Source organism: Pleuronectes platessa, chromosome 1 (genome assembly GCF_947347685.1).
Source record: "Pleuronectes platessa chromosome 1, fPlePla1.1, whole genome shotgun sequence".
Taxonomy (NCBI): Eukaryota; Metazoa; Chordata; class Actinopteri; order Pleuronectiformes; family Pleuronectidae; genus Pleuronectes; species Pleuronectes platessa.
Window position 1 is genome coordinate 17929379 of NC_070626.1, and position 17814 is coordinate 17947192.

The 17814-nt window shown below is 41.0% G+C and overlaps 1 protein-coding gene across 1 annotated transcript; it reads left to right on the forward strand.

Moving 5' to 3' along the window:
• Positions 1–6249: 6249 nt before the first annotated feature.
• On the forward strand, positions 6250–16945 carry LOC128438587 (C-type lectin domain family 18 member A). The gene is made up of 12 exons (XM_053421569.1): positions 6250–6355; positions 7556–7647; positions 11634–11867; positions 11964–12061; positions 12509–12630; positions 13132–13239; positions 13356–13448; positions 13831–13937; positions 14050–14179; positions 14339–14435; positions 15086–15177; positions 16908–16945. The coding sequence occupies exons 1-12, from the start codon at positions 6250–6252 to the stop codon at positions 16943–16945; spliced, it is 1317 nt and encodes a 438-aa protein (XP_053277544.1).
• The last annotated feature ends 869 nt before the right edge of the window (positions 16946–17814 follow it).

A 17814-nucleotide genomic window follows, 5' to 3' on the forward strand; every position in this document is an offset into this window, starting at 1 on the left:
GTTTGCTCTTCAGCAGCCAATCAGGGAGGGAGACTTCAAGAAAAATTGGACCACGTTATTTTGCATTTACTCAATTTGAAACTGCACCTCCTCGCAGGTAAAAAAGCAGCTTAGTTCATCTTGTTTACGGAGAAGTGGGAGAAAACATCTCTGGATCAATAACAGATACACAATCAGCACCTTGACCACTTTGTGTTTGGTTAAAGTCCTTTTCATTTGCATTTCCTAACAAAATGCAATAAAAGAGTTTTACCATTAAATTTCAAAGCACATTCTTTGCCTGCTGACCATCTCTATGATACATTATATTCTGATGCTGTTTATTTAAAGCAGTAATAACTGTAACACCAGTATCATATCAATATAACCAAATACTGGTTATATTGCTTAGATGATAAATCTACGCTGGAAAACTGCGTAACAACTTGAAATCGTTAGGCTGCGTTTGCCGATAGACTCACAGTTCACTGCCAGTGATGCAGCTACAGAGGAGCTGTGCCCTCTGCAGGAATACATGCACACATGCATCCCTGTACTATACTTGGACTCAACAAAATAAGACTAATTAGGACAGCTCTCAGTAGAGCCTGTACCACCACCAAGGCACAACATTCCCCTTAAATCAAACAGCACCAAATTACACACTTATAGATATCAGGCCTCTAAAGATGCCTGATTTTTTTCTCTATCAAGATCCATTAAATATTCTCTGCAAAAACTGTGAGAATGTTGAATCATCCAACATTAAAGAAAGTAAAATAAATCCTGGATGTGCACCCTCATCTGGATCCACAACTAAATTGAATGGGTTCTTCCGTGACGCGTACCACATCCTTCCATCTACTTTCATTGTAATCTGTCCAGTACGTTTCGTTTAATCTTGCTTACAAACAAACAAACCAATAAAAGAACATACAAGGGTGAAAACATAACCTCCTTGGTCGAGGTAATAAATATAAAACTGGACTGGTAAAAAATAATGAGGTTTGAAGCTTGACTATGCCCTATGGAGAAAACTGAAGTGTTTGGACCTCTGTTATCAGCGTGTGCTCTCAACACCACTGTTGTTCCAATGGTGACGACAACGCTGAGACCCTCAGGCAGGAAGGAGCTGACATGTGGCAGTCAGATTTACCTGAGAAATCATCTTGTATGAGGCATTGTCTAGCCAAGCCAGGTAGAGCAGACTGCGCTCACAGCTGTTACTCAGCAGGGTCAGACACACCCTCACCGGTGCAACAACACCAGAGCATGTGTGATCACTGGACAGGATGCAGGGACCGGGTCCTTGTTGCAAACTACATTCAGCCCACAGGGCAGAGAAATTAGTGCATTGGGTTGCACAGCAGGGATCTGCAGACGGTGAATCATCCCACAGTATGCAGATCATGATTCATGTTTCACACACTGGGTCCATAAAAACACATGTCATTGTGTTTGAACAGACATGTGGAACCTGCACACTCAGACTGATCCGCTCATTTACTAGTTCTGACACCTCACGCTCTGCTACACGTGAATATCTGAAAATGTCTGACTAACACAGCTCATCTCATCTGAATAATCAACATCAGTCCCTCAAAACAAACTTCCCCTCCTGAAACAGTGATGAACACTCATCCTCAGCCCTGCATCAGAGTAAACCACGTTTTGTCACTTAGATGAGGAAATAAATAAACAGAGATGATTTAGACCTTTTGTCCTCAGTGACTGACTCACTAGTAAAACAGCGAGTGGGTGCCAAAGCATTATAGTATTCCAACGGCGATAATAATAATATATTATTAGGGATGCACCGATATGGAAATTCTTGGCCGATACCGATACCGATATTTAAAATAACAATCTGGCCGATAGCCGATACCGATATTTGTTTATTTTCTTTTTGTTCTTATTCATTCACCTTTTTGTGCCAGAAAAATAATAAAATCATTATTTAAAAAGCACTGTTTAAAAAAATGTCAGCCCTTCATCACTCTTATCTTTTAATGAGCTCAAATTGAATCAGATTTATGAAACAATCTTTGATTTAACTAAACTTTATTTAACAGAGACATATTATGCCCATTTTACCACAAGTTGAAATGTTTCCTTGGGATCTTAATGAAATTACTGTAACATATTTTGGTCAAAATACCACAAGGATAATTTAAAACAGCACCTTGTTACCCTGTCTAAAACACCCCTGTTAAAGTATCATATTAGAGAACGCTCTTCTCATTGATTTACGGTAGCAGTATTGCCCGTTTATTAGATGTGTTACGGCTTCTGTGTGTATGACGTGTGTTGTCAATTCACTTGTTACCTGTGCATGAGACGGATGAATAGAGCCGGTGCACATGAGAATAAAGTACTTAAACAGACGCTACGCTCATACTTTTTACGCCAAGTTACACTGCGTGAGTCAAGATAACTTAACAAGCCCTCCTCAGTTTTACCTGTTTTGAGTGTCGGGCAAAAATCACATCGCGTCACCACCCACCGTGGTCCTTCGCGATGCTTGTTTTAATTAAACAGTCGGATTCCCCTGGTCCGCACCAGTTCTCAGTCAGCTGCTAGGCGCCCCAGCGGTCGCCGTAGCTGAGGTGATCCGCGAGAAGGGCCCGACACGCGTCCAGAGTGGCCGACGCTGACCGCGTACCCGGTCCCCTCCCTTCCGCGCAGGCGATGGACACCGCCCCGCGGTACAAGAGAAAGAAAGCCCCCCCAGCAGTGATGCCGTGAGGTGCCACCGGATGAGGACCTCCCGGTGCCGCACACTGAGCCTCCGGCGGCGCGGAGAGGAGGGCGACGGAGGGACAGCCGCGGCACGTGCCCAGCGGTTTTACCACAAATATGAACATCGGCCAATGATATCGGTGAAAGTCAAGTTTATTACCGATAAGCCGATATCAGTTAACGAGGCGAATATCGGCCGCTACCGATGTTCGGCCGATAAATCGGTGCATCCCTATATATTATTATTAATTATAATAATAATGTTTAAAAAATAAAATAATAATAATAATAAACGTTTAGATATGTAGCACTTATCTAAACAATGTGACAAAGAGCTCATGGGAATAAAACAAGGCATTAAAAAGTTAAAATTAGCCTCACTTCGACCTTCAGTAACATCGACAAGGACATCACTGTATAACAGTGTTGTGCATGAACGAACACAAAAGAACGCGTTCATTGAACACGTTCACTTCTATGAGAACGATGAACTGAACGCAACTCAATGACAAATAATGAATTTCAACTGTGAACAGGTTCATATTGTAGCGTCCTCGCGTATAGACTACAGGAAACTTCTCTCTTTATGTGTAACTTTATTACCAATGTCTGGCCAGTGTCTCGGCTCCGAACCGTAGTTGGGAACTCAGCTCACTGGTCAGGGCCAGCCCTGGAAATGTTGGCGCCCTAGGCGAGATTTCAAATGTTTTTGATTCATCTCTGACTCTAACCGCAGTCTATCACCGCAGCGTGCACGTCAGGGACACACCTGAGGCGGAACCGCAAATTCTGTGCGAGCCACCGCCTGACTGTTCACACCATAGATATATATATAAAAGCCTTTATATATATCTATGGTTCACACTGGGAGCCATTCAGAAGGATGTTTTAGATGGCTCCCTGTCCACGGAGCCACGAGTGGTGACATCAGAAAATGTCACTAAAATGAGTAGGTTTTTATACCTCTCTTTGTATGCATCATGCTGCTATGAGGAACTTTTGTGAAGCGAAATGAGACTCCCTTCTTTTTTTTCTGTTCATGCTGAAATAAAGTGGATTCACTTGGTCTGACGTTAACGATCACATCTTTATAAAACACCTCATTAGCTTCACACGACAAACCCTATGGGGGGGAAATGTTTTTTGAGAGTAGATTCCAGATTCGTTCACTAGACTGGCACTAGGTAGAGCTCAAAAGAGCCGTATAGGTTCATCTCTGATCCATGCAGCTTCCTTCTACCAAGTTTTGTGGTTATTGGTCCAGTAGTTTATTACATAAACCTGTTGACTGATAAATCAGAGATGAAAACATAACCTCCTTAGCAGAGGTAATAAACCTCCACCCATTTATCAAGGAAATGTCACCAACATTAATAATTATTAGAAACACAACAGGAAATTAAAAAAAGAATGAAATGTTTTGAGAATATCTAAATAGTTAATTTTCTGTTGGTCGACCTATCAATTCATTTATTAAAAGCTAATTTTCCCCTGCTACTTAGTCTATAGGGTTTTTATATTGTGTTTTATTTACATTGTATATATTTGTTTATTTTTGTCGTGCACTGATTGCTGGTTGTACATCAATTTGCCATTTTCTTTCATGGACAACTTTAGTTAATCACAAGCTGCAAAAACAACTAGAGCAGCAGAGGAACCCAGCATCCAGCAGGGGGCAGCCTCAGGACACCACAGCAGACTGTGATTCTTGTAAGGCGTCTGAAGACAAGGTTGAAAAAGTACTGGGTTATTCTCTAACAATAGGTTTTTAAAGTATGTTAAATCAGTATCTAAAACTTGATTTTAGATACTGATTTAACATACTTTAAAAACCTATTGTTAATCAGGCAGTGTGGCCTAGTAGGTAGGGTGTTTGTCCATGTGAACAGGCGACCTGGGTTCAAATCCCTCATCTACCCATTTTCAAATTGGCAATATACTGAATTCTTGAAATTGGCAGGATTTCTCCTATTAATTGCAAAATATCTTACGTTTAAATTTAAATTACCTAAATATAAAAATCAGGAAAAAAAAAAAAATGATGTGCGCAGTGGGCTTCTGCGCAGGATATGCGCAATGGACTTCTGCGCAGATGTGCGCAGTGGGCCTGTGCGCAGGATGTGCGTGCAGTTTTTTTTTTTTTTATTTAATTTAATTTAATTTAATTTTTTATTTTTTATTTTTTATTTTTTATCATCATCATCATTTCTCCACAGGAGATTATGTGCTTGTGTGTGTGGCCGCGGCGCTTCCCGGTTCTTCCCGGCACTATGCTGCCGATGCGAACAGCCCAAGTATTTAACATGGGCGAGGAAAGAAGGCGGCTTCTACCTCCGGTGCGTCCCGGGGTTAGAGGTTGATGGTGTGACGTTAATGGATTGTTTTACATTGCATGTGTCACGTCTAAATCATTCTCCTATGTCGCCTGTACCAGGAGCCGCCCCTGTCACTGGTTGTCTTGGCTCGCTGTCTGGCCGGTAACCAGCCGTCCGGACCGCTCCGTGAAGAAGGAGGAGGAGATGTTTCTTTACTTGGAATGCGGCCACTTTATTTCTCGGATATACAGCAGGAGCAACACTCGCATCACCTCTAGGTTGTCCGTCACTTCTCGTTATACACACACATTTAGAGTCTTGACTCTTTTCCCACAATACCCAGGTGCACTACGTCACAAACTTTCCTTAAAGGGGCAGGCCATACCTGCAACACAACAGCTCTCGGTCTCATATACAGATGGCAAGAGAAAGCAGAGACGCAGACTCAGCAACTACATCTGAGATCCGATGCACCTTATTATTATCTGAGGGATTTTTACACACTGTCTGATAAACATTCCGACAGTAAAGGCAAGGGGTAGTGATGGATAAGGTTTTCTTTAACAAGTTAAGTCTCTCATTCTCACTTTCCACCTTAAACCTATGCAATGAACTGAACTATGAACTACTTCCGAATTTAAGTGGTGAACTATTCATGTTTACTTTTATGAACTGAACTTTGAACTAGTTCATGAGAGGTGTGAACTTGCACAACACTGCTGTATTAGTAACAATTACACATGTATGATTAAATAGCAGGAGCTGTTTCACTTTTTCTGACGCTGTTTGGCCACATTCTTTAATACAAATAAACCTTAAAAACTCTTTTACATAACTGATGTATAAAAAGCACTAAATATAGTGCGATGGAAACGTTTCTTTGATTGAGTCATGTGGTTGAGTTTTACTTTACAGAATAAACTCTAAAGATGTGAATGGGGAGCTGCTCGTTTTGCACGCGCACGTGCGACACAGCAGCAGTTTGTAATCCTTAGAAAGGACGTGTTTGACATACAACGTTTGTTTTGAGTTCTTAAATAAAGAAAACGGTCTCATGAAATGAGACATGGGACCTTGTAGGTATAGAGACAGAGACATGGGGTGACTGCTGGAGAGGAGGAGGAGGAGGAGGAAGAGGAGGAGGAGGAGGCAGAAGGGCAGGACAGCTCTGATCGAGCGGTCACTTGTGCAGAACCCCTCCTGTAGTTCACCCACCATGGGGCCTGGAGCAGCTCACTTGCACCTGGAACTGTTTGTGGTTTTGTTCCCGCTGGCTCCGTTTCTCCTCGCTCACCGGATGATCCCAGTCTCCTCCACCGCCGGTAAGCACGCTGTTTGTTTCCACTCACTGTGCACGGGTCAGGTGTCCACCAGGGACACGCACCACAACTTATGGTGCAGGATGAACTTCTAACCTGTGAACTTACTACAGCCTCCATTGGCATGTTTAGAATTTTCTTTAATTCGTTTTAACCACCGATCCCATATGTGTGTTCTTTTTAGGAATCAGTTTGCTGTGTTTTAGTATGTTTGTGTGTATTTGTCCCTGCTTATATTTATATTTGATTGTTTTTACTAATTCACCACCTTAACCAGGACTCCCTGAAAGAAGAGATATTACATATTAATTGGTCCTTCCTGGTTGAATTACGCATAAAACCATAACATAGAATTAACCCTGTACATCAATAGAGTAAAGTGAGTGACCTATGAGGCACATTAATGAATGTGGGGAAGAAATATTTAAAAGTTTTTTTAATAGCTTGTGTTGGGAGTTTGTATTCTTAATTCTGACAATCAAGTGGCAATCCTTTAAACGGTGGACTCTGGGTTTAGCTGTCCAAATCTATCTGGCAAAGCACCAGCAGCCCAGCATTTCTGTCACTGCCCCCTGTTCTATAAGTGTAGCATGAGATTAACAAATTACCAGGCTGATGGTATTTTTGCCAAACACATGGCACAATTAGCAATTTGTTAGTTCAGAGTTGAATCGGGAAATGTGCTCAGATCTAATAAGTAAATATCAGGGGTGATCCTATAGCTGACCCTTTTATTTATCCATAGGACGACCTTACCTCATGGAATTAATGATTCCATACCAAGTCGGATTTCAGTACATTATATATAGTAATGTAATGTAGAAGTCATATGGTGTGGTTTCTGTTCAATAAAATGGAAATGTTGTCATACATGCCTACAGACTCCTGAGTGGTATGATTTCTTTATAAATCAAAGGGTGTGTGTTCGCTTATTGCACGCACACATGGTCATAATAAATTGTCATTGTTTTGATTGATATTTTGTGTTTTACTTGAAATTACCCTTGATTTGGGATGTGAGTGAAACTGTGACATAGGCCATCCTCCAGCTTTACAAACACACACACACACACACACACACATACACACATACACACAACAGTCTCGGACATAAACTCAAACATCCCGCCAAAACACTTGCATTCCGTTGCCGTGGCGACAGGGGCAGATGTATACTAAATGAGCGTTTGTGTTTTCTCCCAGGCCTCGGGGGGAAGCAGTGCTCGCAGATTGTCGCCCAGCACAATAGACTGCGCAGCCGGGTCAGACCCATGGCAGCTAACATGCAAAAAATGGTTTGTGACACCTATTGTCTGTTTCTTCTGTGTGTGTGTGTGTGTGCGTGTGTGTGTGTGTGTGTGGTGTGAATCTGGGTTTAACATTAACATAATCCATTTGTTGATGTTCTCTTGTTAAAAATTGAGGGTGCTTCACTGCCCAAAGAGCTCTCTATTAGAATGATTATCTTTTTACTGTAGACCTTCTCTCCCTCCACTGATGCCACAGTCTACGTGTTGTAATATAACATAATAATAATAATAACTTTACCTAAACAAGGTAACAAAGTGCTTCACAAAATATATATCAGTATCACATTTAAGCTCTGTCAGACTAGTTGTTATAATGAAAATAATAATATTTAGTTGTATCAGGTGTTTAAGCCTTTTAATCCCAATAACCTTAAAAGCTGAACCTGAGGGCACACTGAGGCTGAAGGTAAATCTGACTGGTTACTGGCCTGTATCTCAGTACTATGAAAGCCTTGTGGCCTCAGTAGCTCAGACACCATTACCTCTAGGCCTTTTTAAACTAAACACCTACTGTCATAGGCAGCAGATTCAAAAGCCGTCCTATGTTATAATTCTGTTGGGCTCCATTTCCCAGCCAATTAAGTGGTTCTGGACGGTTTTCCACGAAACTTGGCGGAAGGATGTGATAAAAACCAAATAAGGAACCATAAAATGCTGGTGTGGACTTTGATCAGGTTTGCAGATCAAAGGGGACTGTTGGACCTTGTCGGAGGTACACACTCTGTCAGTGTGATTGTAGTTACATTAAAAGGGTTAGGGTTAAAACAAATTGAAAAATGCTGTATCTCACAATGATTATCTAGACCTAACCCCAATACGGATCCACACCATTTAATGGGTTCTTCCTTGGTTTATATCATGGATATAATGTTTCGTGGAGAGATCCATTAGGTAGTTTTTGCGTAATGCTGCTGACCAACAAACAAATGAAAACAAAACCTCCTCGGTGGAGGTAATTCATGTATAGCATCATGTGAATGTCACACAATCAAATTACACCAATATTTTACTCCTTTTTTTCCCTCTGAAATATAATAGAAGTAGAATCAAGCATCATTAGTCACTTTTTTTTCTGTCACCCTACATATGAACACAGATAGTTAAAGTACTTTAGATACACTGTCAATCATAAATCTGACAGAGTGATATAAAAGGTCAGAGCGCCATGATGAGATGTTGTTGAATGTGCTCGAATTCTGAATATTAATATTTCTCTCGGGGTATTCTGACCCCATCTTCTGCAAAACACACAACCCGATCTCATTTCATCTATTGCGTTTCCATTCAGTTCTTACCGCATCCCCACAACTGTCCTGCCTGCATGTGATTGTGATTGTGAGAGGTAATGATGGATTATGACGCTCACAATGGATTAGATATCCTCCGGGCCGACTATGAGATTTGTACCAGGGCAAACTGTCACTTCATAGATTACATCCTCAAAGCCACATGCTCCGACTGAAGCCCTTTTCTTCGACTGCTCTTCAGCCTTAGAGAACTGCTCTCCACTGATAAGGCGGTAATGAGAAAAAGAGGATGTGGATAATCATTCTGCATTCACAGCTGTGGTATTACAGGTAATTTCCCTGCGAAAACCCTCAGAGGGGCTTTGTCGAGCTGAAGAGGCATATTAAAGAGCTTTACTGATAGACGTTAAAAGGCTCAAGGCTTCGACTGTGTTTTGGAATATCTGAATATGGAATTTATTTTTTACGTACAGAAACGAACCAGTAAGCATTATGGTGAGATTGTGTTTAAGTGATTAAAATATAGTCCTTTAGGCTTTGCTTTAAGGCTGAGATAAGATAGCAATCTTTTTAGGAATAAATGATGCTCCTCCTTTTCTCGCCCAGTTCCCCGTCTGCGAGTTTCCTTTGAGCTCCTGAAAAGTATTATGAGGTCACACCATCTCTCCCAGAGACAGATGATTAAAGTTCAGGATGAACTTCTGATATGAAGATCACAACCCTCCTGGCCACGAGATCTTGTCTCAATATTAAACGCCATTAAACGTTGTCTGCGTGACATCACAGGGCAGAGTGAATGCTGAACTTGATCAGACGTTCCTCATCTCACATCAGAGTCACAGCTTTGATACTTATCCTCCAAACTGCGTAACCGTGCAGAAACATTTCGATAGACGTTTCATTTTAAGAGATTAATGCATGTACCTTTTTTAGTTGATGCACAGATAGCGCAGTGACAGGAAAGATGACAATGGGACACCTTGACTTTTCTTGGAATAACATTAACTTGTTTCTCAAAATAGCAAGTTTCTCTTAAAGGACAATTTATTAAGAAATCTAAAAAATGACCAGTACTTTTGCAACGATAATGTTTTTTGTATAGTGTTCCTGACATATTGCATCCATAAACGTGACTTTTAGCTTTGACCAATGAACTCATAAGAAATTAAAAAATCTTGATATATTTGATGTCCAACTGACAACTGGTCCAAATTGGAGGAACTTCCCTACAGTCAGAGTTATTGTGATCAAGAGGCCAAAAATAAGTTTTGTTATGACTGTGACCTTTGACCCTTGACCACCAAATTGTAATGAGTTTATTGGTGAGTCCAAGGGAATATTTGTACCAAATTTGAAATTCCCTTAAGGCGTTGATATATTGTGATCAGAAGAATTGGACAGACAATCTGAAAACATAATGTAACTCTGGATGCATAAACAGGAGAATAAAAATCCAAAATCCGATATCCCTCGTCCAGAGACACTGGAGCTTAGATTCTCTATAAGGCAGTTAATAGTTTCATTTAAAATAAACAATTGAATTTGCCCTTCCCTTATTGGTTACTCCGGGAGTCATACAAAGAATTACTGATGCAAAAACAATAACCCATCATTTATACAACAATGATTTATAAATGTTAAAGATTTAGTCTGTAACTTTGTGCCTGTTGTTGTCCCACCCAGTCGGAACAGAACATATTGCAATGATTTCAGTACTTAAGTTTTAGTGGAAAGTTTGTCTGGAAACCTGTCGTTTGTTTGAAGCAGCCAATCCAAAGCTTGGAAAATATGCCACTCAAACCAGGGCTTTAGTGAAGTGTTTATACCAGAGTGTCAGTCTGTGTTTGTTGGCCTTGTCATGACCTGGCAGTTTGCCTGTGATGTCTCCTGCCCTGTCGCCCACTTCAGCCAACAGTTGGCTCTGACCCATGAAAATAATTAAATCACTCAGGCACTATTAGGAATGACCTTCATGCCAAAAAGTTTTTCTGTCATCCCGTCTTAATCATCGTCTGCAAAGTACAATGCAAGCTTTATTGGATCCAAACAACACACTTTGATGAATGACTTATATGATGATTAGAATTTCCTGTTTCTAATTATTGATGTCATTACTAAGTCATTATATTTTTTATCAATTATTATTTAATGCCTTTCTATGCATCACTTGCTGGGGAATTATTCACGATAAAGATAATCGGCTCCTGCTGACAGGTCTGCCACTTGTCTGTACCTTTATAGTGAACAAGAAGTCTCAGGAACAACTTGAGAGGATTTCTTTAAATTTGGTACAAATATTCATTTGGACTCAAGGATGAAGTGCTTACAATTTGACGGTCAAAGGTCAATGTCAGGGTGACCTCATGTTCTTGTGAGCGTGATATATCAGGATCACCCATCAGGAATTTCGTTAAATCTGGCACAAACATTTACTTTGACTAAAGGAATTTAGTGGTCAAGGTCACTGTGGCCCCAAGAAACACCCCAAGAGCATTCTTTCAAATTTCAAGATCACAAATAACCTGATTAGATGTGGGTGGTCGGAGGTCAGAGGTCAACAAGATGAAGTCTGTCTTTATGGGATTTTTTCAAATTTTGACCAGTTGGCACTTGAACTCGGAGATCCATTAGATTTCCGTGGTCAAAGGGACGAATTCCTAGTTTAAAAAGGCAGAAGTGTACTAATTTGACTAAATACACTATTCCTATTGTCTCTGTCCCTAGGAGTGGGATGAGAAGCTGGCCTTACTAGCAAAAGAGATTGCAGAGTCCTGTCACAGAGACCCCGCCCCTCAACACCCCACAGGGCTCAGTCACATTGGTGTGATCAGTCAGCATTTTCCTCGTGGCGTCGCCTCGTTTCATGATGTCATCGAGTCTTGGTTCGAGGAGGGAAGGGATTTTCTCTACTTGAGTGGGCGATGTAGAGAGAACGCCACCTGTCAACACTACACACAGGTATTCACACACTGCTACAAACTGTTTGTAGGTATTCATATATGTGTTTTAAAGGCGTTTGAATGCGTCTAATCCCTGTTGTTGTTGTTGTTGTAGCTGGTGTGGGCCACTTCCAGTCATGTGGGCTGTGCCAGCCAGCTGTGTCAGAAGGAAGGAGGCCTCTGGGACATATTTGTCTGTGCATATAACCCTGGGTAACCATTATACACCTTTTCACCAAAAATGAAAACATCAAATCCAACAGCTCAAATTAAATATTTGAAACTAAATATAAACAGTGTTGAATCTGCCATCCTTCTCAAAAATAATTACTTGAAATCGCAGTATTTACATGAAAGGTTATAGGAGCCTGACTATAGAGGACAAAAGTTTGTTATTATTACAAGAATTGCATCTAATACATCTACTTCGTAAATGACCGTGTCAGTACTGCTTTCTAGGGAATTTTGTGTTGAAAAAGGATCTGAATGCCTCTATGAATGAAGGCGTCTGAATGTGATTATCGTAAAACAGAGTCCTTGTTCTGTGGAGATTTCATTCGTTCGTTTAAAATTTAAGATGGTTAAAACTCACCTGCCATCACTCGGCATCCAATTGTTTGTCTCCTCTGTGCTCAGCAGTTTATATTTGTTGTTTTTCAGGGGGAACTGGGAGGTGAATGGCCGCCTGGTGACGCCCTACAAGGCGGGCCTGTACTGCTCCCTCTGCACGTCTTCCATGTCTGGCTGCTTTAGACTGTGGGATCATGTAGGTGGATTGTGTGGTAAGACCAGATGTATGCACTGCATATATTTAGATATGCCTGTTTAGTATGCTGTCATTGGTCGTTCGCTCAGTGAGGGTTGTGAATGCACAATTAATTCCACGGAACAAACATGAAACCTTAAAATATAAAAGCCTGACCTAGACCTGCTGTTTTTGAAGGATAAATCTGGAATTTGCTATTTTTCTCTCAGGGTAATTTTGTGCATCTTCCCCAATTAACATAGTTAATTATCATTCTTGATGCATATGACATTAAGTCGTCTTTCATAAAGATTTCAGGTTTACGTGAGACATATATTTGGTTATCAAATATTGTTCATTGTTTCTTTTTATTTTCTATCTAGGTTTTGTCTTTCATCCATCCAACTATTATTCATCCTGCTTATCCTTTTAAGGTCACAGGGGCTGGAGCCAATCCCAGCTGACATTGACAAACAAATTCAGGTAGCAGATGCAAACTCTCTGTTCTATTGAACTGTCTGCATTTCTACTTTACCAGAGATTCCAAGGAACCCATGTCGCATGAGCTGCGGTCAGCACGGCCATCTTAACATCTCATCATGCAAGTGCAAGTGTGATGCGGGCTTCACCGGACGCTTTTGTCAAGGTAGCAGTAGAAGACCGTAAAACATATCAAATAACATTGAATGGGTTTGTTGTCTGTAGTATTTTAATATTCATGGTAGCTAGGCAGACGTTACAATGGCAGTGTTTGTTTTACAGTACGGTGCAGTGTGCGGTGTGTGCACGGTCAATTCAAAGAAGAAGAATGCTCTTGCTTGTGTGATGTCGGCTACGCTGGTGCTGAGTGTGCAGGTTAGTGCAGTGTACTTAAGTACAGGAATGTATCATCCATCTGAGCTATTTTTATTCTGAGACGGATTGGCTTCAAAATTCGAAAGCACACAAAGACAAGGAAGGTGTGTTTGCTACTGTATCCTTATTCATACTTAAAGGTTGTTGAAGACATTTAAGTGGGACAGTTTTACATTTCATTTGCAGACATATCTTCTGGCTCTGAGGATGTGAATGTAATTCCAACACTGTCACAACAAAATTCAGTTTGATAGCACGAACTGCATTTCTCCAAACCCCATCCACATGCACAACTGAAACTGTTTAAAAGATGACAATATATTCAAGTGCATTCACTGAACTGGATCCATGACGGATAGGTTGCCTTCTTGTGTCCCAACAGAGAAAGTGCAGTTTCCCTTCCACGGCTGTGACGTGATGATAGATGGAGAGTGCTTCACTGTGTCTTCAGAGGCCGACACCTACTATGGAGCCAAGATTCACTGTCAGGTCAGAGATGAGACTGTGTTTCCCACTGAGAGAGTCAGTCCTCCAACCAGGCATCAAAGAAATGATTATATCAAGACTTTCACTGTGGTCTTTACTTTGTTCAAACCACCAGGAACAAGGGGGAATTCTGTGTCAGATCCACAGTCAGAAGGTTCAGGACATCCTGGCGTTTTACCTCAGTCACCTGGAGACGAGTAACGAGGTCACCAACGCCGACTTTGAGACACGGAATTTCTGGATAGGTACAATCTTTCATCTTGGTCACCCAAATGTGTATCCTGTTAAATCAACACAATATTCCCTTCTACTGGGATGATGTAGCAGACTGCTGTCATTTTGATGAGGTTTAACAACAGGTGGCGATGCTGCACGGACACAACAGCACTGTTTTTGTTCCCCAGGTCTGACATATAAGCCTCTGAAAGACTCATTTCGCTGGGACACAGGAGAGATCTCTGGATTCAGCAACTTCGCCTTTGGGCAACCTGACAACCAAGGGTAAGAGACCCGTTTAGCTGCTGCAGAGTGCATCACAAGCAGAGATGGTAGTGTGCAATGGAGCTCAACAAACAACAACAAATATCACCTGAGAGCAGGAAACCTCATTTCTCTGAGGAAGCTTCAAGTTAGTGTTTTAATCTGGTTTACAACTGCAAAATGAAAGCCACAAAAGAATTGAATCTTTCAAGCCTGCAAGCATTTCAAACTAACTAATGAGCCCTTGTTCTCTGTATGGAAGCATCTGCAGTTATGAATTGCACTTGTTTATTCAGCATTTGCCTGTAATTTATTACTAATATGTAAATCCAGACAGTGATGTTGGCTGACCTGCAACCTTCACCCAGACCACTAGATGTCTCTCTCTTTCTATCTATCTATCTATCTATCTATCTATCTATCTATCTATCTATCTATCTATCTATCTATCTATCTATCTATCTATCTATCTATCTATCCATCTATCCATCTATATCCATCTATCAATCCTTCCATCCATCCGTCCCTCTGTCTGTCCCTCTGTCTACACTATAAAAAGTTTCCTATGCTGGTTGTATTTCCACTTCAAACAGGAAAATAAAATTAGAATGATCTGACTTGTATCCTCATCCACTGTAAAAGCTTCCTGCATGTAATCTGTCTCTGTCCAGTTTTGGAAACTGTGTCGAGCTGCAGGCATCAAGTGCTTTCAACTGGAATGACCAGCGCTGTAAAACACGGAACCGATACATCTGCCAACATGGTAAGGCTTCTTCAGGGAGAGGGGGAGGAAGTTCTCTCACCTACCCCCTAGTGTGATGCTGTGAGGTGGGGATGTAAACCACAGAGTCACTCTCTCTCTTTCCTCTGTACACGGTTGGCTGCATGTCTTCAGCTGCAACATGTCCACATTTGACTCACAAGGGAGACTGAGTTTCACCTCCTGCTCTCCGTCCAGCAGCAGCTGCTCTGATCCAGAAAACCATCACGCTCTGAGTGTCATGGCGAAACAGATTTGTCTCTCTCAAGGTCCCATAGCTGACCATCCAGCCATTAAAGCAGGATTCAGTGCAGGGAATAAGTGTGCTCCTTCCTTCTGACAAAGAATAGTCGACCTCCTGAGGATATTTGTGATGAGGCTGATTCTGATAAAGAGAGTACGGGTCTGAAAACACACAAGAAGTGTAGTCTTGACACATTATTAAACCTGTTACCAAAATCGAAGCCTAATTATTAACTTTTTTATCTTCCTATATCTTCAACATTCTATTTCTATAGCCTCTAATAGAACAAACTTAAAGGAAAAATTAAGAACAATAAATGTGATAAGAAAAATGTATTAGATGCATACATTTTAGTTTGCACCATGTCCCATTTACTAGCATGGAGAAGGGGATTTGTGACCTCTACAGAACCTGACCCAAACACAAATATCATTTGAAAATAGTATCTTTCTATATTTTTTATTGAAACTGTACAGTAAAATGATTGTGTTTACTAGGATTTACATATTTTACTGCCTCTGTGACTGACAGTCAGGGTGAGGTGTAAAATGATAATCCAGTGTGTTCGTTAATGATGTGAACACATCATTGGAATCTCTGTTTGATCCTGCCCACACATTCAAACATGGCACTCAGTCTAAATCAATGGCACTCAGTGTTCGCCATCAAGAGCCTTCAAACAATCAATATATACAAAGACCCACAGTGTGTAGACGCACAAACACACACAAACACACACACACCACTTACATTGATCAAGAGGGATGAGATGGCAGCAGATGTTTAGTTTGACCCACTTGAGTGTGTCTTTGCGAGTGGCTGGTATGTAATCTGGTATTGATCGGAGCTGAAAGAGCGATCTGTTCTGTATGTGGTCAATGACACAGGGACGAATCCTTTACAACCTGCTTTTTGAAGAGCTCTTAATGATCCAGCCTGCGTAGCCGGTGTTTGTGTAAAGCAGGACTGGCAGATCGTGACCAAGAGAGGGCTCCAGGGTCAGATTATAACGGCGGTTAAGCGACATTAGCATAGAGATCGTTAGAAAGTTAATCGTATGTGCATATTCTTCAATCAGTCATAATCTCGTCCTTCCTCTCAAAATAAAAGGCGGAATTTCACGGCAGCAACAAAGAGTGAAATTCATAAATTCGGCTGATTATAAGCCAATAGGGCCTTTCACCTCAGAGTCATTTACAGCTTTCATGACTGTGTTGTGTTATTGGTATTAAACGATAAGTGGATGTCATACAGCCTAAGGGTTTACTATGCTTCTGAGCACTGTGTGTGTGCGTGTTTGTGTTTGTGTGCACGTGGGGTCTATAGTTTTAATCTCTTCTTTCATGCTGAACCTTAATAACAGCTTCAAAAGGATGATTAGGACACAACCAAACCTCTTTTTGATACTTACATTTTTATACTTTCTCAACTTAATATTTTTACATTGATTTATAATGTGTGTGTGTTTGTGTGTGCGTATGTGTCATAGCTGCAGAGCACATTGCCCGGTGGAACGATGGCAGGTGATGGACCTCGATTCCTCGAAGTGGTGAAACCATGGTCTGTAAATTAAGATGGACGACCCGGTCACCACTATCCAGAAATGGAGCTAAAATATCCAGGATACAAGACATTTGGAGCCGGAGTCAGTGGGGGATGGAGCTGCCGTAGCAACGTCCCTTCGACAAACACGCTCAAACAATCTCAAGTCTGTCTCAGCTGTCAATCATTTCACCCCATTTTGATGTCAAATAATAAATCAGTTTGTCTCCCGTGCTGATAAAGTGGAGGTGGGACTTACACTGAAGCCAGCCACCAGGGGGCAATCAAGACGTTTTGGCTTCACTTTTGGGGAGAAGTCATGTCATCCACTTTTATATACAGTCTATGGGTGAAACCAGGTTTGCTGTACTTTACATGTTAAATTCAAGATCTTCTATCAATCGCTGTAGATGGATGAATGTATATACTGTATATTGTAAATGATGTATCATTAAACTGTTATATGTCAGGTGGTCATTGGATATTCCTTGCATGTATCCTCTGAGTGAGCAGCTTTTAGTTTGAGTGGAAAAGTCTCCGACATATTAATTATGACATGGGGAAAAAAATCCAAAACCTGATAATACAACAGAAGGAATAACTGGTGTGAGTTCAAACATGAATGTAACAAAAACATCTGGAATTGGAAGTTGATAGGATTGGGTTCTTAGGTTTGTGACACAACAACCCCTTGCTGTCTGAATCTGTACTTTGTTTTCAGTCTGGTATTTATTTAATGCAGTGGGTAGGTGGAAATACTCAGCCATGAGACATGTCTTTTTTATAATGTTAACGTTTTAACATGTAAACATGTTTAATATCTTGACTATCACCATGGGGGACTTTGAGAGAGG

Excerpts from the sequence above, each read along its gene's own strand:
- LOC128438587 (XM_053421569.1), top strand. The coding sequence starts at position 6,250 with ATGGGGCCTGGAGCAGCTCACTTGCACCTGGAACTGTTTGTGGTTTTG. Across the intron at positions 12,631-13,131 it reads TCATGTAGGTGGATTGTGTG|AGATTCCAAGGAACCCATGT; the intron begins GTAAGACCAGAT and ends CTACTTTACCAG. Across the intron at positions 14,180-14,338 it reads GACACGGAATTTCTGGATAG|GTCTGACATATAAGCCTCTG; the intron begins GTACAATCTTTC and ends TTTGTTCCCCAG.